Here is a 26600-nt window from a genome sequence, read left to right on the forward strand (position 1 = left end):
CTTCCCAGGTGGCGCTGGTGGTGAAGAACCACCTGCTGATGCAGGAGACATAAGAGATGTGGGTAGGCTGGTTGTACCATTGTACTCTTGGACTTTCCAGTATTCTTAAATGTTCATGTTATTTACAACATTATAAAATTGTTGTTTTTATTGGAGTTTCATTGTTGATAAAACCTATGCTTCAGATGAGTGAGAATGCATGTTTTGACCTTGGATCTAGGGTATAAATCCTCTGATCACATGGGCCATTTGAACAGATAACTTCCTCATGGCACTGAAATATTTATTATACCTACTTGTGCCTGTGAGTAAGCATGGCTTCTGTAATCGGCGTGACACATCATCCCAGGCTCGCTGGCTTTCTACTTGCCGCCATATCTTATGAAATATCAGTTTGGTTTCCGTATTCATGTGACCTGGAAGTCAGGAACTGAATATTAGGATGCTGAATGAGTTTGTTGATGGAGTTAGACCTTTAGAGGGCCTCACAGAGGACGGTTCTCTCATTCTTTCCCATAGTCTCTCTAATTAAACATATATTAGTCCAAAGAAATTCAAATACAAAAAGTGTCTTTTGAACTCACAGCACCCTCAATTTTTCATACAGAATTTCACCATTATTTTACACAATACAGGGTTTTTCCTCTAATTAATTCTATCATGGTAACACAAAGGCCACCTGTAGAGAGATGAGAAATCTGACTGACTTAAGCTTGTTTTGAATTGAGGTCATCATCAATTCAAGGGGATTTTGAAGGAAGAAACGGGGTTTTGAAGATCTGACTCTATGGTGCTAACAAAAGGCTTTCCCCATGCAGTAAGGCCACCAAGAGGAAGCAGTCTTTGTTATGCAGGATGTGATTAATATTACCTCATCATTTAATTTTAGAACTTGAAAATAAAGTTGCTTGCATCAGTTCTCAGTTCATGGCACATGGTTTGAAACCTGAGCATATCTACTTTTTTTTTTTAATTAAGAAGAAATACATGATTACTAAAAGTTTAGAAAATAATGAACTGAAAGAAGTCTCCCAGGGTATCTTTTCCTTTGCCAAACCTCTGCTAATCTTTTGTGGTTCTAGTTCTAGCCTTTGTTTTTTTTTTAAATGTGATTTTTTTCTTTATAGTTTTTTACATATAATTTGAATCTGATTTACTTCACATAACTACTTTGTGTGCTTCATCCACCCCTCCCCCCATGTTTACAGTCTTGCTGTCAGTTGTAATCTGTTTAGTCTGTCCTTCTGATGTTCTGTAATGTTCCTAATCATGTCTCCTATTATTGGGCATTTAGAATGCTGGACGGTCTCTCCCAACACTATGGTGCTTATCAGTCCCCCAGCCCACACACCGTGTTAATAGTGATCATACAAGTCACAGAGGTAACCTGATCCTGCTGTGATTTAACTGTGATTAAATCATTAGTTGTGATTTAGTCTCAACCAGTTCTGTGATTTTTTAACCGAGTTCCTTTCTACCAGTTTTCTTCTTCAGTTTTATTTGGGGGTGGGGAGTCTTTTCAGAGGAGAGGGAGCTGGTCATGAGCCACTTCATAGGTGAGTCTTTTTGTCTTTCTTTCTTTAGTGGTGAAAGTGGTGCTGGAAAGACAGTGGCTGCCAAATACATCATGAGTTACATCTCCAGGGTGTCTGGGGGAGGCCCCAAAGTCCAGGTGAGTTGGTGCTGTGGCCCATTTTGAGACTCGATGCTGGGCCAGAGGACAAGGCTCCATTTGCTGTTTGAAAAAGAGTTTTTCTCCCACAGAGAAGACACTGGTTTTATAACCAAGAAACTTGAAATCTGCAGAGAAACAGCATATTATGAGATGGAGATGCCTAATATATAATTAATATTGTATACAGTCTAGGAGAAGGTCACAAATCCAAAAGGAAAATAAACACAGGGCATAAAAGCCATCTCATAGAAAAGGAAATATAAATGACTCATGAAACATGTGACTTCCCTTGTGGCTTCCCTGGTAAAGAATCCGCCTGTAGTGCGGGAGACCTGGGTTCAATCCCTGTGTTGGAAAGATCCCCTGGAGAAGGGAAAGGCTACCCACTCCAGTATTCTGGACTGGAGAATTCCATGGACTATATAGTCCATGGAGTTGCAAAGAGTCAGACACAACTAAGCAACTTTCATTCACTCAGAACATGAAAATATGCTCATCTCCATGATAGTAAGAGAAATGCAAATTAAAACTACATTGAAAAACTGTTTCTTAACTGTCAGAATAACAAAATTTTTCTAGTGTTTAAAACACTCTGTTGTTAAAAATATAGGGCCATTGGCCCTCTCACACATTACTAGTGGGAACATGAACTAGTACACGTCTGTGGAGGACATGTCGGCAAAGTTTTTCAAATCTATAAGCAAACACCCTTGACTCATCAATTCTGCTTGGGAGAATTTATCCTTTAGGTGTCCTGAAATGTATGCAAAATGATACATGTATAAAGTTCTTTGATGTGGCATTTTTTGATGATGGAGAAGACTGGAAACAAATGTTCATCATTTGGTGATTGGGGAAATAATTTGTGGTTCATGATAAACTAGAATATTATGCAACCATAAAAATGAAGCTTCATGTACTGATAAGGATTGATCTCCAAGATACATCATGAATTACAAAAAGCAAAGCTCAGAATGGTGTATATATTGTGCTACCACTTGGAGAAAAAAGAGCATGTATTTATAAAACATTTGTTTAGATATGTATAACATAGCTCCAGAGGGATACATATGAAATCAATAGCAGTGATTTCTCCAGGAGGAAACTGGGAGACTAGTGGAGAGGCATTTCTCCATGTCGACCCTTGTGAACCTTTTATTTTTTATTTTATTGACAGGTAAGAGGTGGATTTATTTAGAAAGATATATACTCCATAGGCAGCATGCTGGCTATCTCAGAAAGTGGGAGTGGCTGTGAACCTTTGATTTTTGAATCATGTGAATACATCTCCAATTTGAAGAATTTGCAAAAACTTTAAAATACAGAAAGGAAAGAAAGAAAGAAGGATTAGAGTATTAACAGAAAACATTAGGAGAAGGGGGGAAACCCAGAAGAATGAGGACGCAGGAGAGGGATAAAGAAAAGGATGGGCTTCCCTTGTAGCTCAGATGCAAAGAATCTGCCTGCAATGCAGGAGACCCGGATTTGATCCCTGGGTCGGGAAGATCCCCTGGAGAAGGGAATGGCAACCCACTCCAGTATTCTTGCCTAGTGAATTCCATGGACAGACCATGGGGTCGCAAAGAGTCGGACATGACAGATCAACTAACACACATAGTATGGCAGAGAAGGGGCAGATTCAAGAGGACAGTATGAAAAAGAGGTAGATGTAGCCTCATCGGTCTTTAGTTTTACTCATTGTGGTAGTGAAAGCAGCATAAGCAGGACTGGGGAAGCCTACCCCCAGAGAGCAGCGGATGATGGTGATGAAGGGTAAGGTCAACAGGAACTGCCCAAACACAGTACTCATCACTAGCACAGATCTCTGGGAACTTTTTTTTTAATTAGAAATCATGATCCAGGTAGATTTCACCCTAAAGATTAATTTTTCAGTTGGAACCATTTAATATGATGTTATTGCCATAGTCAGCTGTACACTTTAAAAAGACACATTGAAATTCTCTTCCTTATGGCTTTGTTCACTAAATCAATAGTGTTCCATTCTGTCCTGGGTGATCAGAATGCTTCAGGCAGGGGCCAGTATTCCTTACGTAGAGTAGAAAGGTCTTAGAGTGGCCTCCTTTACAGATTGAAAGGAAAATCCAGAGCAGCACCATCCAGTAGAAAGATGGTGGGTGTCACATGCATAATTTTAAATTTTTGAGTACTCACATAAAAAAAGTAGAAAGCATATGAAATTAACTTTTAAAATATATTTCAGTTAACCCACTATATCCCCAATACTGTTTCAGCCTATAATTACTGATGAATTAGTGAGATACTCTACATTCTTTTGCATCCTACATCTTTGGACTCCAGTGTGTGTTCTACACTTATAGCACATCCCAGTTGGGATTGGCCATGTTGCATGGGCTCAGCAGCTTCCATGCTGGACAGCGAGTACAACTCTAGGACTTAAATTGATGTGGTCCATATGCTTTTCTCCATTTGTGTGACCATACCCTGTCTCTAGAAGATGGACATGGAGCTAGAAATCCAGGATATTCTTTTGTGTGTGGGCTGGTCTTTTAATTTGCTCTTTCTTTTTTTCCCCCCTGTATGCTTACCACATGCCACAAAATTCTGTTGGCCATCTTGATAGTGGATGGATGGATAGATGGATGAATAGATAGATGGATACGTGCAAAAGGTTTTCAGTTTAAAAGTCAGTAATTAAGAGGGAAAGAGACAAAGAAGAGCTTTTCTTTTTTTTCTGTCCCTACAAGGAAGTGGAGTGTTGATAAGTGGTGTAGGGATGTTTGGCCAGCAAACAACAAATACAAAAGATTTACGAAGACCCACAAAGTCAAAGTTATATTACAAACAAAAGCAAATTTCATATAAATCCATGAGTTTTTAAAGGAAAATAGGCTGCTTAGAAATATCTTTCTAAACTCTGAAATGGATTCCATAGAGGAGCCACCCATAATTTGCTGTCTGTGCCCATTGTTAATGACATGTGCCCAGTGGATGGAATTCCAGTTCTCATTGCTCTTCAGAATATTCAGGGGGTGCCAGAGAAGCGCTTTGGCTGTTGCAGAGTCAATTAGTGGTTAGTGCCTTCATCTCATCTGATTTGCTATGGACGATGACCTAGGGCCCAACTGCAGACATTTAATGTTGATTTTTCTCTTCCTGTTTTCCTATGAGGACAATGATACAGAACTCTTGGCTTGAAATTAGTCAGTAGCTAAAGAGCACAAGCCAGACTTGTTATTTCTGGAACATGTTTAACCGTAGCATGTGAATAATTAGAAGTACAAGGAATGACTCACTGGTTCAAAACCTTCTCCAACATCAGCTCGTATCTGTGAGCTGTCTTGCCCATGGGGTGTTTTGTACTTTTCAGTCTGACACTGAATTGGGCTATATGAAAACCAAATTCTTCCCCTCCAACAGGCCAGGAATTGTTCCACCCAATGCAGTGTTGATCCTTGTTGCTCAAATGGGGGTCTATATGGACAAAACCAGGAACACCAGGGCTAGAAACGTGGACTCTTGGGCCCCACCTCCGACCTACTGAGTCAGTATTTGCATTTTAACATGATTTCTAGGTGATTCAGGCACGTGAAAATTTGGGAAGCACAGGTCTGTGTGTCTGTAATGTTGTTAAGGGAGGAGAAACTATTTAATTTCCCTCAAGGTAACTCTCATTTGCAGTGAAGAGGGGGATGCAATAGATGGGGACAGAAGTTGAGTAGAACAGGAGTAGTGATGATTAAGAATCTGGTCAGAAGACAAGAAGATACCCCTTCTTCTTATGTTCCCCGATATACCAGGGAGCACAGGATAAAGCTACACCATTCAAACTGGAAACCCAGTCGGGGAACATTCATAGATCCTGATTTGGTGGCACCCTGGCTACAGGGAATCCTGTATCAAGCCAGGGGAGCTGGGAGACATGACCACACCAACAGGGCCAGGTCTGTTGAGAGGAAAGAGTAAATCCTCCAGAAATCCCAGGGACTTGGATTTGAGTCCTCTCACCCTCACCGCATTCAGAAACCAGGCCCTCGGGCAAGTCTGGTCTTGCACTGCCGGGTAGGTGTTCGCATCTTCCTAACTTTGGTCTTTCTGCTGTAACAGCACGTCAAGGACATCATCCTGCAGTCCAACCCGCTGCTGGAGGCCTTTGGGAATGCCAAGACAGTCCGGAACAACAACTCCAGCCGATTTGTGAGTTTCTTTCCTGTGATAGAGAGTGCCACCTGATTGATGTTGTTGACATTCCTGATTTAAGTTCTGTGTCCCCAAGGAAATAGGGGTTTTTTCCACATTATCAGGAGGCTGCCTTTTTGAGCTTGTTTTTTACTTTTCTCTAGTGGTGAACTGTCAGACTTCAATTCACCCTTTGACTCAAGTTCTTTTTGAGCCTTGGGGATATAAATAAGATCATTTTTGAAACCAGTTCTCAAGTTGACTTCCTAAGGAAAGTGGAAGTGTCAGCTTTGGTCTTGGAGAAGTTTCTTTGCTTTGGGCACTGGAGAAAAGGCCTTCTTTCCCAACTGAAGAACCCAGGAGACTAGATCCCAGGTCTTGTCACCTTGTTTTGCTTTGTAGATCTGTGGACCCTGGAGTGGACACTTTGATCCGGCACCTTGGAGAGAAACTTCTTCCTGTCTGTCGGCCAGAGGGAGCTGACTGCTTACCCTACCCCTCTTGGCTTTGTGTGTGTGTGTTTGGCATGTTCTTGTAACATAATGACATGCCAGAGTGACTGACCTTAGCCTACACATTGCTCCTAACTGGCCTGCTTACCGAAAGTAATGAAAACATCAGCCGAATGCCTTGAATGCCTAGTTAGACGTTTTTCTGTCTGAATGTCTCCTGAGGGGGTGAACTGGAAGGCTGGTAAGGATGAATATGAATATATTCCCTTTGACAAAAAGCCACGTTTACAGAGAAATGAATGTTTGCTCAGTAGCTTTGATTTATGTAGATTTTGTATCTTATCTCAACCATAGATTATGTCTGGCAGTAAAGCACTTAGGATACCATCTGTGATGTGGATTCTGTTCCATTTTAAAATAAATAAGTGAGAATTTTGGAGAAAAGCGATTTCTTTTTTATCCTTCTGTTTTAGAAGGAAGCTTCTATTTCCAAGAGATTTCTTACTAAGTTTTCATGGAGTAATTGTTAAGCTCCCTGGTGAGTTTTATCTGTCAGAATTGCCCTTACTTTCCTCACTGTTTAATACTATTTGAACTATTTACTCATTTGTTCTCTAATTTTTCTGCTCAATGCCAGGGCTATGTTATCTTGAAGTTTCTAGGTAATGAAATAAGAAAGAAGATGTGAATGAATTTTTCACTGGATCTTTTCTTCCCTGATTGTCAATCTCAATCTGCCTTATAAAAATGGATTTGAGCAAATTTAACTCTCTAGCTACCCAACTTCCTTCTTTTGCCTTCCTTACTGAGCAGAAGAGTAACCAAATCAATATTTCCCTTGATATTTCCAGTGTAAATTATTCTTTTGTCTTTGGACAAGGAGGCTATAGCAGTCAGTTTTTGTAAAGAAAAGCAAAAATACCCAGAATTTATTATTTTTCTGATAACAGAATTTCATACAACCCTGATGGAATGGTGGGAAAAGTGTACAGAAAGGCAGTACACACACACACACACACACACACACACAGATACACACATATGCACATGTGTATACACACAGCAGAATCTGATGGGACATCAAAAGATGTGCTCATTAGTAATGAGAGAAATGTAAATTAAAACCATATATCATTTTCAGTCTCTCAGATGGTGACACATTAAGGAGGAAGACACTGTTAGTTAAAGACTGACATCTTCTCCCAGGAGAGAAATTTGGCAGTTCTTATCAAAGTTTAAAATGCTCATTGTCTTTGACCCAACAATACTTTTAAGGTATAATATCCTTGTTCCCTATTAATAATAGTTTATTTTAAAAGATATCCATAATATATTCTTAATTTTTTTTGTAAAGTTTATAGGACAATATCTATAATATGGCCCCATTTTTATTTTAAAATGCACATTTATATAAAGCATAATTAAGGTATCTACAAATCGATGTTTGAATATACTATTATAGTGATTAGCAGGAGGAGGTAGAAGTGCTTCAGGGTGGGATTATGGGTAATTTTACTTCAAATGGACTTGCAGTGGGAGTCATAAAAATTCATCTATTTCCACTTACAAATCTTTTCAAGTTTCAAGAACTGTATTATGAAATATTTCAAACACTATTTTAAAATAAAACAGTGAACATTGAGGTACCCAGTACCTAATTTAAGAAGTAAAATATTACCAAGACCTGAGGTTTCTTTTCATTTCCAAATTAAAATATCTTATCCTCTCTTTATATAGTTTCCTCCTTCCCTCAGACTGCTTACAACAAGACCAAACTTTTTGATCTCTCATTAGGGATTTTTGCCTTTTAAATTACAATTTTGAGTTGTGTATAAGCATTCCCATTACATTAGAGCAGTGATTCTTAAACTTGGCCACATATAAAAAACACCCAGGTGGACTTCCCACTGGTGGTCCAGTGGTTAAGGATCCACCTACCAGTGCAGGGGATACAGGTTTGATCCTAGATCTGGGAAGATCTCTCATGCCACGGAGCAACTGAGCCCATGTACCACAACTACTGAACCTGTGCTCTAGATCCCAGGAGCCGCAACTACTGAAGTCCACACACCCTAGAGTCTGTGCTCCCGAACAAGAGAAGTCACTGCAATGTGAAGCCCTTGCATCGCAACAGGAGAGTAGCCCATGCAGCAGTGACAATCCAGCACAGTCAAAAAACACAAACCAGCCAGGCCTCTTAGAGCTACTCATGTCTGGGTGCCAGTTCCTAGCAACTGATTGACTTGTCTGGAATGGCATCAGGCAGCATTTCTTAAAGGCTCCCAGGATCTTTCTAGTGGGCAGCCAAGGTTGTGAACCATTTCCAGAAGGACTTGAGAGTTTGCCGTTTACCAAACTGCCCTTCGTGGCTTTGACATCCTGTTTTGTTTAATTTCTCTCCCTAGATTGATAGGGAATGGCGGTGGGGTGGTGGGGTCAGACACAAACGGACACTGAATTATTGCCTGCAGAACATGCCCAATGGGAAAGATGGAGAAGGATGGCCACGGAAGGAAGCATGAGGGGTCTTGTTGAGCAGACTTTGTCGTGAACCACTGTGGTTCGGGATAGCAGTCGTTTGTGGTCCTCCTCTATGTCTGCTGCTTCGGGATGTTTGTCTTGGGGTTTATTTTTGGGAGAGGGAGAGGCAAGAGTCAGCAGATTAAGACAAATAGACAATTAGACTGTGGCTTTCTTTTGTAGCCTTTTTGATACCCAGAATCGACATTAACTTAGCAGGAACATAGCAGGTAGTAGGTGCTATCCACAGGAGGAAAAACACGCAGTGTGTTTTTCTTCTCCTTAGTGAGTTAATGGTTCTGGTCAGAGACTTGTGGCTTGGCAGGCTTCATCCCTGAGATGGTGGACTTCATCAGCATACACATTTAAAAAATATTAAATGCGAATGCAGTTAGGCTGGGCATGCTCTACAGTCTGACCCTAGGTCACACCACTCCCTAAAACCCACATTCTCATCTTTTTCTTCATTTAAATTTGTACTCCTGGACCCTTCTAGGACTGAAGAGACGCTAAATTGTAGTTTAAAAAAAATTATTTACTTAACAAATCTGGACACCTTTTCAGCTACAGTCCAGGGTTTTATTTTTTATTCTCTTTTGTTCCCTATTAGCAGTCATTTAAAAGGAAATGTTAACAAGAACAACAGTGACAAAAATCCCCACACCCACAGCTAACTGGAAAGAACTTATAAAAGTATTTTTATTTCATGTTAGCATATTAGATGCTCCTGGGATAAAAGAAATTGCTTTTGCTCAAAGCCATGAAAATAAGTCTCTCAGAAGGAAAATTTGATTCCTTTGAAAGAGGCTGGCAGAGTTCACTCTTGTTGGATCAAGAAGACCATGTGATTTTTTTTTTTGTCTTATTCTTTACAGCTTCTGGTTTAGCAGACAAGCACCTACTAAGGGAAAAGGGGAAGGAATATAGTGAGTGTGTCCATATTTAGTCTGGTTAGAATGATAGAATTCTCTCTTTCAATACAGAATTGTATGATTGGACAAAGGCACAGGTTATTGTCTGATAGGAAACAGTGAGGAAGTCTAGACCAGAACTGGGAATAATTCAGAACATGTCTTTCATTAATGAATTTCCTTGAATTATATGCTGTGTCCCGAGCCTGCTTGGAACATCATGTTTTTGTTCACCGACCACTAAAGGAAGTCCCTAATTTTCTTGCAGGGAAAATACTTTGAAATCCAGTTCAGCCCAGGTGGGGAACCAGATGGTGGAAAGATCTCCAACTTCCTTCTGGAAAAATCTAGGGTGGTGATGAGGAACCCTGGCGAGCGGAGTTTTCACATATTTTACCAGGTTTTCCTTTATATTATTTCTTTCCTACTTCTCTATTCCTTCTCCACATTTAAAATGTTCTTCTCTTGGTCCTCACGTCCTCAGGGTGAGATAGTCTAGTCTGGCCAACCCTTGAATCTTTATTAATGCAGGATGTGCAAATCAGTGTGCAAAGAACTGTGAGGATGCCCTTACCTGCAGGCAGGATAAGGTCTAGCTGGGTGAGAAGACAAAAATTTCCCTAAAGTAAAACAATCAATAAAATATTGATACAAAAAAAAAAAAATATTGATACACTTCGGAACAAAAGTAGGGATGTTTGATTCTTGGCTAAATAGGAGATCACGAGGGGAGATATAGCTGGGACAATAAGGAGAGCTTTTAAGGGGGCACAAGATGGTGTGGAGGAGAGGTTGACTCAGGTTGAGTCTGAACAAAGCAAGAAGGGAGGGATGAGAAGGTGGGGAGATGGGAGAGGTGGAGGGGAAGGGATGGGTAAGCTAATGAATGAGCCAGGCTCCAGCCAGATTGCAAGGGCAGAGGTCTCCAAAAGGTGAACTGTGGGAAGAAAGACTTGAAAAAGACTTGAGGTATTTCTTGCTAGGTCAAAAAGTTTTGGCTTAGACTCTCAGAAGCAATGGAGAGTTTGGGGTTAGAGCAGTCGGCCAGATGCTTTTAAATTATGTTCCAGGCTTCAGCAATCATTTGTTTCAACTGTTTTTTTAAATGTTTTTTAATGATTATTGATTTTTATTGGAATATAATTGCTTTGAATGTTTTTTAAGTATTTGAAAGTGTAATGATACCATAAACAATTTTTTTTAATGTATAAATTTTTGTATTAGTGCTTCATATACTGGGGACCCACATTATATTTTCTTTGAAGAATCAGCTGCAACTGTTAGGTGTTGTTTTGTTTTTTGTTTTTGTTTTTAATTTTTTGTTAGAGTTTGATGATTATTGACTTTGAAGGAAGTTAAGCTATGTTGATTGCTCCCATTTCAGTCTTTTCAATTACATAGACATGCTAGGTGATGGCAAACAATTCTTCTGGTTAGAATCTATTGGTTTAAAATATCCATAAATGACCAAAAGCTTCTGTCAATTCAGTAATGCTTCTAATTGTATTAATCAAAGCACCATGTACAGGTCTTTGAAAAGTAGTTTCATGTATCACACACACTATATTATTTATTGAGCACTGGACAGAAGTTCATCATTATTTCCCAGACGCTGTACTATAAATGCCAGCCCTACCCCCCTTCAGAATCCTCTGCCCACAAGTTGGAAAACCCCAGCCTGGGGACTGGGGAAGTGATGAATTCAGGGTAAGACAGAGTTTAAGATTCTGATATAAAAGTGATAGTAGAAGCTGTGAAATAGGTGAGACTCCTGTACGAGTGAATGTGGAGAGAAAAATGGTCATTTAGGACTTGGGGACCTGGAGACCACCTGTGGGATAGGGAGGCATTGAGGAGCCAGGAAAGTAGTCAGAGATCCTGCAGTGTCACCAAAGCCAGGGGGAGCTTGCAGGGTGCAGGGCAGGATCACATATTCAGAGCTTGGGGGAGAAGGATGAGGCAAGGGCCTGGGGACCCAGCAAGGACTGGTAGCTTCAGCCTCTGGAAAGCAGCAGAATAGTGAGGGGGAGGAAAAAACCAGATGAGGAAGGAGATAAAGGAGATTGTGCATCTTAAAGGATTTCAGGGTCAAGGAAAAGCTTCTAAAGAAGACAAAAAAGCGTGTGACTGTAGATTGGAGAGAAAGAAAGGGATGTTTGAACATTCAGGTGAAGGGAGTGCATGATCTGGGGGGGAGAACACTGAGACAGATGGGAGGAGTTCTTCCCTAGACAAAACCAAAACCAAACCAAGAGGAAAAGGAAGAGAGTGGTACAAAGATTTTAAGGAGATAGGGGAAAAACCAAGGGAACCTGATGTAATAGGATGACCGAGAACTTCTCCATAATGGAGAGGAGGTTCCCTGTTTTGAGGGTGTGAAGCTGGGATGCCATGAGGAACTAAACCAAGATGAAGACGTGTGGATAGGGGTGGGGTCAGTGGTGGCTGGCGCTGGTTGCATGCACTGTGTGCATTTCTTCCTTCAGTGACGTCTCAGTGTGAAATCAGTCATGGCAGGAATATTTACACCACCAAAGTTAGCAACTGCTGCAAATTCATTTCCCACCCCTACCTCAAGAATGGATTGCTTAAAAAAAAAAAAAAAAAAGAATGGATTGCTGAGGACTTCCCTGGTGGTCCAGTGGTAGAGAATGCACGTGCCAACGCGGGGAACACAGGTTTGATCCCTGGTCCGGGAGGATTCCCCATACTGTGGGGCAGCTAAGCCCGTGTTGCCACAAACTCTGAGCCCACGCTCTGCAACAAGAGTAATCGCCACAGTGAGAAGCCCACAACTAGGTAGTAGGTCTGCACTTGCTGCAGCTAGAGAAACCCACACAGCAGAGCCAGAAAAAGAGAGAGAGAGAAAATGGGTTGTTGAACATTTTCTCGCACACCTATAGGGCCCTTGCTCAGAACTAAGGTAGATACCAGAGACAGAACAGAAAGCCAAGGCACAGGACACCAGCGTGGGGGACCTGAGGCTGCACTTGAATATGCGCCGTGCTGTGAGAAGCATCGAGAGTCCAGCTGCCCTTTAAAAAGCCTTGTATACTGACTCACACTGTTGTACAAAAAAGCTAACACAAGGTTGTAAAACAAATATACTCCGACTAAGAAAATAAAAAATAAGAGTTGGACTCCACCAAAAATAAAAAAAGAGCCATGTGCAAGTTGAGCAGGAACAAAGTAGTTATAATCTAGCTTGCTCTCCACTGTTCCAAGGGATCTCACTAGTGTAACTGCACAGTTCTGTGTGTCAGATAAGGGAAAATTCTCAGTCCTTGCAGGTCTAATCAGAGTTAAGAACTAGAATTTGCAGAGATGATTTAGGGCTACTACACAGAGAGCAGATATTCTGAAGCCCCTTCATATTTTTGAGACCAGGAGCATCCATCCATTTAGGAAGCAGGGGTAGAAGGTCTGATCGCCTGGACTCCAGGGGTGGTGGGTGGTCGTGGGACTCGTGTGGTACCTTTGCCTGATCCATAGGCTCCACCACACACTTGCCACTTTCTCTTGCTCCAGCTTATTGAGGGCGCCTCCCCAGAGCAGAAGCATGGCCTGGGCATCACCACCATGGACTATTATTACTACCTGAGCCTCTCGGGATCTTACAAGGTGGATGGCATTGATGACAAGAAGGAGTTTCAAGAAACTCTGGTAAGTGCTGGTGCAGGCTGGGCACAATCTGACATCTAGACCAGGTGTTGTCTATGGCAGAAAGGGCAGGGGAGGTGAACAAAGCAAAGAGCAACCTGAAACATCACCTCTCTCTGCTGGAAGCACTCCATTTCTTAAAACACACGTGTAAACACCCTTAAATAGCCATCAGCCTAGTTGCCAGAGGACTACTTAATGATTAAACATGGGTAATAAAAAAGTTCGTCGTTACCCCCCTCTAGGTGTTCTGATTCACATAAAAACTATTTTCAGTAATGTGTTTACCATACCTGTTTGCTGAAAGCTTACACAGTTGTTGAGCTGTTTCCTTACAAAGACAAACCAAAAATTATGATCTTAATCAGGTTTAGAGGGACTTACCTTGTGGTCCAGTGGTTAAAACTCCAGGTTCCCAATGCAGGGAGCCCAGGTTCAATCCCTGGTCAGGGGACTACATCCCACATGCCACAACTAAGACCCAATACAGCCAAATAAATATTAAAAAAAAAAAAAAATCAGGTTTAGGAATCTTAGAACACCTTCGATCTCATCTCCACCTCAGTATTTGCAGGTCAGAGGGCAAGCCCAACTCCATTCTTCTCACATTGTGTATACATTTTGGTACACACTGTGAATTCAGGTAGATTATTGAGGGTTCACATCCTTGCGGAAACAACTTACTAACTCAATCAATCTAGAACTTTCTGGGATCTCCCTGGTGGTCCAGTGGTTAAGACTCCATGCTTCCACTGCAGGGGGCACATGTTTAAAACCTGGTCAGGGAATGAACAGCCCACATGCCATGTGGTGCTGCCAAAAGAAATTTTTAAAATAAAAAATAGAACGTTCTAGAGGTGGACTATTCACCCATTTAGCCTCAAGGAACTGCATCACCGCTGTCCTTTAAGTTAGGTCCCAGCCTGGCTCATCCCTCAGCCCGGATCCAAAACCAAGTGGGAAAACTGAATGGGCAATTGGAGGTACAGTTTCCTGTGGCAGGGGGGCTGACATTTGTGCTTGAAAGGGGCAGACTGTGTCCCAGGTGTCAGGAAAGAAGGTGGCATCAAGGGGCCACGTGGCCTCAGAGGAGGTGGGAGAAAACGTGCAGACAGGCCTGAAGCGGTCTTAGAAAAGAGCCCCCTTAAGATATGGGTGTCTAAGACTCAGGCCTTTCATCTCCTTTTATTTGAATTTAGTGGATCTCAGAAACAAAGCTTTTCTAATGATGCTTCTATTTGGTTTTCCTGGAATTTTTCAAGATTCTTTTGCAAGTACAATTTATTCTCAGCCCTCCCAGTGAAGAGAAAAATCTGTGAGAGTTTGGAGTGGCTGGAAAGCAGCACTGGTGCCCTTAGAGGGAGAGGGTGGCAACAAGGAAAAATTAAGAGACAAGAACAGACTTGTTGACTGGGCAGCTGCCTCTGCATCTGAATATCTTTCCTCCAGAGCCTTCTCACATGTATTTCTAGACGATTACATGTTCACATTGGGCAGGTTATTTATTGGGCTCCCCCGGTGGCTCAGTGATATAGAATCTGCCTGCAATGCAGAAGACGTGGGTCAATCCCTGGGTCAGAAAGATCCTGTGGAGAAGGAAATGGCAACCCACTCTAGTATTCCTGCCTAGAGCATCCCAGAGACTGAGGAGCCTGGTGGGTTACAGTCCATGGAGTCACAGAAGAGTTGGGCATGACTGAGTGACCAAACCACAAAAAAGATATTTCAAGACTAAACTGCCTTTCCAGCACCGTGTTGAGACTTGAACATGTGAGAGGGCATTGGTCAGTGAAATTGTCTTATGGTGACTTCCAGCTACCGTTGCAGACTAAGCCAGGTGTAACTGCAACCCCATCCAAGCTTTGGTCTCTTTCTGATATGCTTCCATAGCTGGTGACCGACTTGTCTGGGCCGTTTCTCTCCCCTCTTCCAGCATGCCATGAACGTGATTGGGATCTTTGCGGAGGAGCAGGCACTGGTGCTACAGATAGTGGCGGGGATTCTCCACCTGGGAAACATCAGCTTCAAGGAAGTTGGCAATTATGCGGCCGTGGAGAGCGAAGAGTGTGAGTGATCTGGGCACACGGTTGCCAAATGAGGGGATACAGTGTTTAGTTCTGATCAGAATAACTCATAACTTTCCTATACTTTGGGTTTTTGGGGAAGAGAGGCTGAGAAGACCGGCATGTCTTGCTGTGGCAGAACTGAAAGGCCTCATGAGAGTCTCTGCCTCTTCTGTGCACCCAACCTAGGGACCACTGATGAAGTTATTCTGGTTTATCTTTAACCTTGGGGAAACCTGGCAGAATTTTACATGTAGGTTTAAAAATAAAGTGATCCTTAATGAGAATTAGAATTGTTTCCTACTAAAAATCTTTTCTGTAACTGATCTTTAGGGTTAATAGTCACCTGAAGTTTCTCTCAGGATGTAAGTAAATATGGATAGCTCACAGGTTGGTAAGTTGCCCCGTGGGTTGGATTAGATTGGGTTTCTGAAAACAAAGGTGGGGGGGAATGGACACTGTTGTGTCGATCTTGCTGATGATGTCTTTAATGGCCCCTCTGCAGCAGTCAGAAGACCTAAACGATTGCTTTTACCCTTCGAGAAGGAATCAGGTGCGCCCTGCTGAGGCGCACTCCTGGTTCTGTGTATGCCGCTGTGTTACAGCCGCTGAGGCGTGTGACTTTAGCCTCTTTGTCATCGGTCAGCTTTCCAGGCTGCTCTCAGAACCCACACATCCTTTAACCACCCAGGAAGACGTTTCTTCCTTTCTCAGCATTCTTCCAAGATGATAAATTTAGATGCCCAGTAATAAATAGTATCCTACTCATTGCTGACAGTGCAGTGAGGCTCTTTCCATTCCAAATAAGGTTCTTTTTTTATATTTTTGTTCTCTTTGGTGATAAAAGAGGGAAGTTCTGCTAACTTTAGATGTCTGTCTGATAAGGAGAAACATGAATTATGTTTACCAGGGAAGGGAGTGGGGTGGAAAACAGTAAATGCACAGTGTATCCATAAAGTCTAGAAGCACAACCCAATAATAATAACTATGTTTTCATACTTTATGTGCTTTATCCTTCACATTTAACAAATGCATGTATGTGTCCAGGAGGGTCATGAACACTTGCCTTTCAACACTGACCTTTCCGATTTCTTGAGAGTTTCTATAGACGTACATTGGAATTCTCTTGCTTTCTTATAATCCTTTACTGACCCTTTAGGCTGGAGGAAAAGGTCATGGCTTTGACACAGCAAGTATTTTCCTGGCTGCTTGAGCCAAGAAGCCTCCTCAGCCAACTGGATAAAACCCAAGATTGGCAACTGCCGTGAGATCCCCTGATTGAAAGTGGTGTGGGGCTATTGCCATCAGAGAAGGCTATGCTTGAAGCCAAAGAGCTTTAACAGAGAAATAGGTCCTTCTCCCAGTCATATTGTTTTCTTCCAGTTGGTAATACCTAAACATGGTTCAGGGTAGTACATGATCACAGGTCTCACATCTACCCATTTGCTAGTCAGAATCTGCCTGCAATGCGGGAGACCTGGGTTCAATCCCTGGGTTGGGAAGATCCCCTGGAGAAGGGAAAGGCTACCCACTCCAGTATTCTGGCCTGGAGAATTCCATGGACTGTATAGTCTGTGGAGTTGAAAAGAGTCAGACACGACTGAGCGACTTTCACTTTCACTTTCACTATTCGCCTCTGTAGTAGGAACCACTGTTTCCAATCTGCTGTATTCCTTTCAGGGGAATATTGTGCTCCTAAGAAACTGCTCATATCTCTTCTTTTTTCCCCTACTATTCTATTTTAGTGGGAGTTTATAACATGCTCTACAGTTGATTTTTCCTTCCACATTGTATCTTGGAGATTATTCTATAGCAATTCATTAAGAAGCTTCATTTAAAATATATATATATATATATAATATATATATATATATATTTGTTTTATAATTGATTTACAATGTGTTAGTTTCAAGTGTACAGCAGAGTGAATCAGTCATGCCTACACATGTCCACTCTTTTTTAGATTCTTTTCCTGTATAGGTCATTACAGAGTAGACCTCCCTGTGCTACACAGTAGGTTCCGATTGGTTCTGTTCTCTGTGTAGTAATGTGTATATGTCCATCCCAATCTCCCAGTTTATCTTTCCCCCTCTCTTATTCCCTGGTGACCATAAGTTTGTCCTCTGTATCTGTAACTCTGTTTCTAATTTTGTAATTTGTACCCTTTTCTTGAGATTCCATATATAAGCAATATCATATATTTGTCTTTCTCTGGCTGACTTATTTCACACAGCATGACAATCTCTAGGTCCATCCACATTGCTGAAAATGAGGAAACCCCATCCTTCTCAAAGCTGCATTAGCATTCCACTGCCTGACTGTACTTTAGTTTATTGAACCCATCATCTGTTGGTGGACATAAAGATGGTTTCCTGTTACTCTTCCAATTACTTAAAGTGAATAAGCTGGTTTGTGTTATCTTTCTCATATTTGACTTTAATATATGGAATACAGTTATAGAGGGAAGGCTTAGCCAATGTTTTTATAAAGGAAGAAAGCAGACTTTTCTTAGCTATTGTATTGTAGAAAAAAAAATTGTTAAGACTTTGATTGTAACTGGTCTTCTAAAGCAGAATATTAATTGCAAATTAGCTTAAGAACTTTGTTGAAGGAAATAAAAATACTACTTAAGTAACCACGGGCGTAGACTAACAGTGCCCCTTCTTTGCCTATTATCAGTGGGTTAGAAAGCACAGACCCTCAACTCCCAAGGTTGACAAACCACATTTACTTTGCCATTTCTTTTAAATTTGTAACAGGGAGTTTTGTTTTGCCACATCTTTTTGGTTTCTCTCTATTCCCTATACTTAAATGGAAAAATTCAATCCAACTTTGCTTTACACTTGAATGCAGTAGTAGAAATCTATCCTCATTATCAAAATGTGCTAAAACATTCTTTTCTAGCGGGTTCTTTTATGCCCTGCATAATTCTGTTTAACTCTACCAGAGTTATGTCAGCATTTTTAAAATTAATCAGTGCTTTCTCCTTGCTCTCTCTTTCCCAACCCATTCCCCCAGCCTCTGAACTTCCAAACTGCCGCTCCTATCCAGCCATTCTTGCATACACCTTCATAGAAATTCATAGCCGGAATGAAATCAATATGAGCAGCCCTACAGTTTCAGCACCAGGGAAGCCGTAGAAGAAGATACTATACTTGAAAAACATGGCAAGCATATTTTGGAAAAACAAGTACTAGATTTCCTCTCTAGACTTCTCAGCTGTGTCCCTAAGCTTGTGACTCTGATTCTTGACCAAAACTCCCTGCCTTGTTTTTCGAATGCCTGGGGTCCTTCACTTTTGCCCTGTTCTACTGAAGAAATACGAGGCCTGGAAGGATATTGTTTTCTTGTCAGTCTTGTCTATTTCATCTCAAGGAGCCTAGGACTTATGCCATATTGTTTTATTTCTTTAGCTGTGGCTGTAATGGTAATGCCATAAACATTTTTACCAACCATTTTAACTGTGTCCCTAGTTTAGCATGGTTGGGGGCTTGGGAGAAGCCCATGTTTCATCTATGTGTTATCTGCCTGGTGAGAGTGATAATAACCAACACTGTAGTTTCTCCTTCATGAAGACCTCCTCGCTAAGTGTCTTTTGATTCTCACACAAAGCTGCACATGTGATTTACAGGCATCTTATGTCCTTGTTCTGTGCAAGGTAATTTTCATTTTGGCAGAAGACACATCCAGATTCCTAAACATATGTGTGGTGAAACTAAACTTAAAGGAAACTGGCCATTGGCAAATTAGCGTGTTTAATTTTGTTCACATGCCCTTTGAAAAAGGAAGCCCTCTCCCCGTCAGAGCATTTCTGTGCAACAGTCACATAGATGATAAATACCTTGTTCTAGCATTGCACTTTTTCAAAATGCTTTCACTGACTTAATCTCATTGGAAGGTATATACTGAGAAATGTCAGCCTGTTACATTCCAATACCATCTGTGAAACTCAAACAGATTATCTTTATTGGGAGCTTTATGATTTTTGAGCATTATCATAAGGTCTTTAATAAAAATTCCTTTATCAGAGAATTTTGGCAAAACTTTATGAAGAAAAAGAGAATTCATATCCAAGTCCAGAATTTTGATTTGTGTTCATAAAAATCTTTCATTAGTACTGGAAAAAATCTGAGCATTCTTTCACGTCCAGGAATCTCATGCTTGTCATTTATTCATATTAGAGTATTTCGACCAAAAAGTCAAGAAAACCTGTTTGTATCTCTGGGCCCCCTCTTGGTGAGTTTCTTGGCTTGAGACAATTTACTGAGCTGTGAGAACCTCACCTTTTCTATCTGAAGGCCACAAGCTATGCCTTAGTATGTCCTTAGTATGTCCTTAGTATGGGATGTTTGTTCTGTGGTATGACTACTACAGTCCCCTCCATCGCTTGTACTCTGCCCCAGGGAAATCTGGTAACATGTGTCTCTAGAAGCCATCCAGGCCCCCTTTGACTCCAGACCAAATATCCCCTACCATTCAATTCCACCGTCAGAATTCACCCTAATCTTTTAATCACCTATCTTGACCTTCATCTCCAGCCAGTTTTCACCTCAGCCGTGTCTCCCCTACCCAGGGTCCTTGCCTTTGCACATCCCACTCCCCTCTCTCCCTCTTCTTTCTTCCTCTGCATTTGTGCAAACCCTGTTCAGCCTTTTAGCCCCTCACCTTCCCCCCACCAAATCCCACATCTTCCTTGACCACCCCAGCAAACAGTAATATCTCTCTGTCCTAAGTTCCTCCAGGGATTTTATTGCCTGTCCATGTCACATACTCAGCTTTTTGTAGGCTTCTTTATTTGGTAAACTATCTTTGCCCCATCTAAATTGTCTTCAAGATTTCTTAAGTATTTTATATCCTGTCTTCTGTCTTTAGTAACCCAACACATGGTAAGTACTCAATAACTATGTCATTTGTTATCATTATAAGTTTGATGGAATCAGGTGCTTCAAGCTGGGAATGATGATTCTATGAAAACACTGTACCTAAAAGGAAGAAAAACAGTATTTCGAGCCAAAAAAATGTTTCTTCATTTAGTTCCTTCCGGGCTGTCTTGCTGCAGACTTGGAAAGATGTCCATTTTAGGCATTTGGCTGTGATCTCAGTAGAGGGGGGTTGATTTGCCACCCTTCTTGGATCCCTGATTTGTATTATTGAAAGTCTCGGTCATCATAGGAATTGACTCATGTAATAGAAAAATTGGGAAAAGTTAAAATGGATGGATGTGTGTGAGATCTCTGATAAGCAGTCTTCATTACAGTGAAAGATCTTGGAGGCTAATGATGGTTGGTATCTTGCATGTGTGCACACACATGTCTTCATGTATTTGTGAGAGGAATTGTTAAAAATCTGAAAGACAGTCATGTTTTTGTTTTGTTTTGTGTAGTTTTGGCTTTTCCTGCCTATCTCCTGGGGATCAACCAGGACCGGTTGAAAGAAAAACTAACAAGCCGACAGATGGACAGCAAGTGGGGAGGCAAGTCAGAGTCTATCCATGTGACCCTCAACGTAGAGCAAGCCTGTTACACCAGGGATGCACTTGCCAAGGCCCTGCATTCCCGGGTCTTTGATTTCTTGGTAGATGTAAGTAAACACAGATTGACATTGTTGGGGCTTCATATTCTAATGTCATGTAAAGAGTAAAACATCTCAGAGGTTTGTTTTCACGTTTTGGCTCATTCCTTATGTGATCATCACTTTACTCCTCCATGTTTTATCCTCACACTGGAACCATTTTTTACTTTTCCACTTTTACTTCTAGTATTGTCCAGCAAAAAAATATGGTAACAGCTTTTTGTGGACAAAATATTTAGTAAAGCCAGAACTACAGACCAGAAAAAGGGGAGGCCCACTGTCGTAAATCTTTCAGCTTAAAGGTTTAGAATTTTGTATTTGTCATCTATTGTTATGTTACAAATCAACCCAAAACTTAGTGGCTTAAAATAGTAAGCATTTATTTTTTCACAGTTTCTGTGGGTCAGCTATTTGGAGGTGACTTAGTTTGGTGGTTCTGGCTCAGAGATGAGAGGGCAAAAAGATGCTGATTAGAACTACAGGGCTTGACGAGGGTTGGAGAATCTGTTTCCAAGATGGCGTCTTCATATGTCTATTGGCAGGATGCCTCAGTTCCTTGCTACATGGGCGTCTTTTTTGGAGATGCTTGAATATCCTCACAACATGGGAGTTGATTTCCCCTAGAATGAGTAAGAGAAAGAGCAAGGAAGAAGCTGCAAAGATTTTGATGTCCTAATCTTGGACTCAAATATTGCCACTCTGTCAGCTTCTGTTCATTAGAAACAAGTCACTAAGGACAGCCCACAGTTAAGAGCAGAGGATTTAATTTCCAATTTTGGGAGGAGAGGAGTGTCAAAGACTTTTTGGACGTATTTTTTAAACTACCACAGACTTTTAAAATGATGGTGTAACCATACAGATATTATATCTAAATATGCATATACATACATATTTATATATGTATATAACTTATAGATTCTGAAAAGTAGTCTCTCAGCACTGCCACTGACAGTGATAGTCTGTGTTAATCACTGTAGCTTGTAAATGGTTAGAATAATAATAGCAGGCACTTATATAGCACTTACTACATGCCGGATACTGGTCTAAGTATTTTAGAAAAAAAATAATTCTTATAACAACTCTGTGACATAGGTATTATTATCTTTATTAAACATATAAGCTAACTCTGAGGCACAGAGGGGTTCGGGAACTTCCCGAAGGTCACACCACTATTAAGTGATAAACCTAGGACTTAAACCCAGGTAATTTGGCAGAGCTCCAGCTATTTCACTCCTCTACCTTTTATATATTTCAGCCAGAAAGAACCCCAGGGGAACCCCAGTCAACGGACAACAGGCTGGCCATTAGGTCCAGAAAGTCTGTGTTTCACTCCAGGCAACATCTGTAAGGCTTAAAGTATTGTTGGGTGTGTTTAGGGTTGAGTAGGTCAGAGCAGGGTAGGGTAAATATTCTGTGTACTTCTTATGGTTATATTAATGATAAGATTGCTTAGAAAGGTCAGGGTTATACAAAACATTAGTCATGCTTTTAACTTGTCCAGGCCCATCATTATACTGACAAGGGAATCTTAGCCCAAGAATTGGTGATTTCACCCAAGGCCATTCAGCAGGAGGATTGTAACGAACTGGGATTAGAACCTACATCTCTTGTCTCTGTTCAGTGAACCTTCCAGTGCTGGCCTTCCCACTTTATTTCCTTTCTGTCTTCCCTTGATGGTGTGGTGTAATGGGGCAGATGCCCTGTATAAGTGATACTAATTGGAGCTGACATTTATTAAGCCCTGAGTCTGTGCCAGGCACTGGGCTAAGTGCTATACATCATTACCTGTTGGCTGATAAAAGATGAATGTCATTTTCTTTGCCTGGAAAACAACTCTGGTACTTAAAAATTCCTCCAGTTATTCTCAACCCCCAGGAATTTTTCTCTTACATTCCTCCCTCCCCTGCAGGCCTGACTGACCCCCTCTAACCTACACCCGCCTCCTAACATTGTCTGTTTCGTTGATAACACATCTCTTTTCACAGTGGTCAAGAACACAGATATAATCATCATACTACTTAAATTGAATTCCAGACCCTTCCTCTTATCCAGTGTGGTTTTATACATTATGATGTTATCAGTGTCATTAAGAGGATTGTAGCGAGAACTAAATGAAACAACACTTGGGAAGCCCTTCCCAAAGCCTGGTGAATGTTGAATCCATGTAAAGTTGCTTTTCATTACCATTGCTTTAATACTAATTAATGGCATTACTGTCCACAGTTGCCTCTAAGAATAAAGACTGTCTTGTTGACATTTCCTGCCATATTATGTTAGATGATCATTAACTGACTACAGGGCATACCTTGTTTTATTATGCTTTGTAGATACTTGTTTTTTTTTACAAACTGAAGGTTTGTGGCAACTCTGTTGAACAAACCTATCAGTGCCACTTTTCTGACAACATTTGTTCATTTCATGTCTCTGTCACATCTCGGTAATTCTGGCAATATTTCAAACTCATTATTATATTTGTGATGATGCTCTGTGATCAGTGATTTTTTATGTTACTACTATGACTTGCTAGGGCTTCCCTGGTAGCTCAGACGGTAAAGCGTCTGCTTACAATGCAGGAGACCCAGGTTCAATCCCTGGGTTGGGAAGATACCCTGGAGAAGGAAATGGCAACCCACTCCAGTACTCTTGTCTGGAAAATCCCATGGACGGAGGAGCCTGGTAAGCTGCAGTCCTTGGGGTCGCAAAGAGTCAGACACGACTGAGATGTTTCAAACTTTTTCGTTATTATATTTGTGATGGTGCTCTGTGATCAGTGATCTTTGATGTTACTGCTATGACTTGCCAAAGGCTCGGGTGTTAGCTTTTTTTTTTTTTTAGCAATAAAGTAATTTTTAATTAAAGTATGTACTTTTTTTATATGTAATGCTACTTAAAAGACTGCACTTAATAAACTACATACAGTATAGTATAAGCATCTTTTATATGCATTGGAAACAAACAAAAAAAAGGTATGACTCACTGTTTGTGATATTTGCAGTATTGCAGTGGTCTGGAACCAAACCCACGGTGTCTCTTATGTATGCCTATACTGGATGGGGTTAATGGAAAGAATATTTACAAATCCTGCAATATTGGTTCTTTTTGTGAAACAGGTTTTGCTTCAGTCATCCAAGATGATATTTTCTTCTAATTCTCAAGACTTCCTGAGAAAAACTAGTTCTGCCAGAAATGAATGATTTTCATCATGAAGCAAAGTTGTTTTTTCTACCATGCTACTTTTTTTTTTTTTTAAGATTCTGGTGGTTTTCCCACAAATTTGACATTGCACTGAGGCCTTTTTTAAGGGGCAATTCATCTGTCTTCTTGTCTGCTTCCATTTCCATAGGCAGTAGTATCTGCTTTTCTTATCCCCATGCATGCCCATTTTTAATATGACTATGAAAGGAGTTAATTACCATGCTGGTTACTTTCTTCTAGTCTATCAACAAAGCAATGGAGAAGGACCACCAGGAATACAACATTGGCGTCCTAGACATCTATGGCTTTGAAATATTTCAGGTAAGACCAGCTTGAGTAATTAAAGACAAAGAAGGGTAATGCTTTTTACCTGGCTTGAAAGAAATAATTCTAGGCAATGAAAAAAAAAATCATTGTGGCTCACTTTTGCCTTTTTGAGTTCTTCATGTACCTATACTAAATTAGTATCTCCTAAATATAAACTATGCTGTTTCTACTGATGCCGCCAACATTTCTGTTAAGCTTTTTCACTAAATCACTCAAGAAGTGACTTTAAAATGATTTTGCAGAAACAAGTACATAAAAGTAACACTTTGTCTTTTTCTTTTCTTCAGAAAAATGGCTTTGAACAGTTTTGTATCAACTTTGTTAATGAAAAATTACAGCAGATTTTTATTGAACTCACATTAAAGGCAGAACAGGTGAGTAGTCCCTCTTCCTTCATCTTCTTCTGTATCTAATTTGTTTTGAAGGGTATAGATCTCTCTCTTTTGGTAATAGGTTCATACTATAGTTTTTTTATTAGAAAATGTACTTAATAGAGTCAGGCAGAAAAACCATATGCCACTGTGACATTTTAGTCTGAAGTATAAACACCATCTGCTACATTTTCTTTCTCTGTAAGTAAATGATGCTGTGAAGTTGGACTTATGACTGGTTGTTTTTACTACTCTATGACTCATTGACCAAGTGGAAATGGAAACCTATTCCAACCCCAATTGCCTGTGGCATATACTGTGTTCCAAAGGAAAACTTGGTTTTCTCGGATTTGCTCTGCTCCCAATCTAACATAAAAATAAATGTGTCTTTAACAAAGCTGGTATTTAAATTCTGACTTGAGGTTATTTATCTTGTTTATACTACCTACTGAAAGTCCAGTACAAGTTCCCTTTTATTCTGGTGCCTACTGTTTTTTTATTTCTTAGATTGCTATAAGGTACGACCAACCAGATAGCTTAAAACAATAGATATTTCTTTCTCTCCCAATCCAGGCGGCCAGAATTCAAACTCAAGATGTTGCTAGGGTAGCACTCTTTCCAGAGGCTATAGGGGAAATTCTTCCTTGCCTCTTGCAGCTCAAGGTGCTCCTGGCATTCCTTGCCTTTGGGCAGCATGCCTTCAGCCTCTGTCTGTGTCTTCATGTGTCCATTTTCTCTCTGTGTCCAAATCTCACTCTCTCTTCTCTTACAAAGACACCAGTCTTTGGATTTAGGGATCACCCTAAATCCATGATAATTTCATTATGAGATTCTTAGCTAATTATATCTCTAGATATCCTATTTCCTGACATTTTGGGGTTCTAGATGGACACAAAATCTTGGGGGACACATTCAACCCACTGCACATATTCGAGGTTGTTTGAAGAATGCTTCTTCATGGAAGTGTTCATGTGTCTGCTTAGGAACACCAGTGATGAATAGTTTTCATAGAAAACTCTGCCCTGGAATTCTTCCACTCCTCAGAGTAGCTAGAGCCAAACCCCAAGAGTGGACATGGTAGAGACTGAGATGGGAGAAGGCAGAGGTTGAGTCACAGAGGAACTTTGTAGGGCACGGCCAAGACTTCAGAGTAAGAATGATGGGAAGCCATTGGAGGATTTTCAGTGGAGTGTGATGCCATCTGATTTGTTTTTGACCAGTTGGCTTTGACTCTGTGCACTTAGACAGGGCAGGCTGAGGCAGGGGAGGACAAACAAGAGTAGAAGTTTCAAAAGCAGACTCCCGGGGAGACTAAGCAGGAATGGTGAGGCGTAGACAGTGACAGCTACAGTAGAGGTGGGGACATGGTGAGAGGGGATCAGATTGGGTTTATATTTTGCAGAATGAGTCAGTGTGACTTGCTCTCAACATAATTAGCTGAGGAAAGAGGAGTCGCAGATGATTTTATCTTGATTGCAGCTTGAATAACAGGACCAGTGGGGAGACTGTTTACTGAATGGTAAGATGATGAGGAGAGCAGTTGGTTGGAGACAGTGGAGGGATGTAGGGCCAGAGCACTGCTGAATGTGGTAGATATGAGAGGCCTGTTATCCCTGAGTGGAAATTCCAGTATGTGAAAAAAAAAATGTGACTCTGGAACTCAGGGGGCCAGTCTAGACTAGAGAAACACTTTCAGG

At 40.9% G+C, this 26600-nt stretch overlaps 1 protein-coding gene and 1 non-coding gene across 2 annotated transcripts in view; both read left to right on the top strand.

Moving 5' to 3' along the window:
* MYO1E (myosin IE) overlaps nt 1-26600 on the top strand; it is a 212991-nt gene that overhangs the window by 123262 nt on the left and 63129 nt on the right. Inside the window, exons 5-12 of the mRNA XM_043471817.1 lie at nt 1585-1672; nt 5762-5851; nt 9985-10116; nt 13245-13379; nt 15310-15442; nt 20823-21019; nt 24446-24526; nt 24820-24906. Of these exons, the coding sequence (XP_043327752.1) occupies nt 1585-1672; nt 5762-5851; nt 9985-10116; nt 13245-13379; nt 15310-15442; nt 20823-21019; nt 24446-24526; nt 24820-24906 (943 nt within the window). The remainder of the gene's footprint in view (nt 1-1584; nt 1673-5761; nt 5852-9984; nt 10117-13244; nt 13380-15309; nt 15443-20822; nt 21020-24445; nt 24527-24819; nt 24907-26600) is intronic.
* On the top strand, nt 23542-23613 carry TRNAC-ACA. The gene has a single exon. It is a non-coding gene; the product is annotated as a tRNA-Cys (tRNA).

Source organism: Cervus canadensis, chromosome 6, assembly GCF_019320065.1.
Source record: "Cervus canadensis isolate Bull #8, Minnesota chromosome 6, ASM1932006v1, whole genome shotgun sequence".
NCBI lineage: Eukaryota > Metazoa > Chordata > Mammalia > Artiodactyla > Cervidae > Cervus > Cervus canadensis.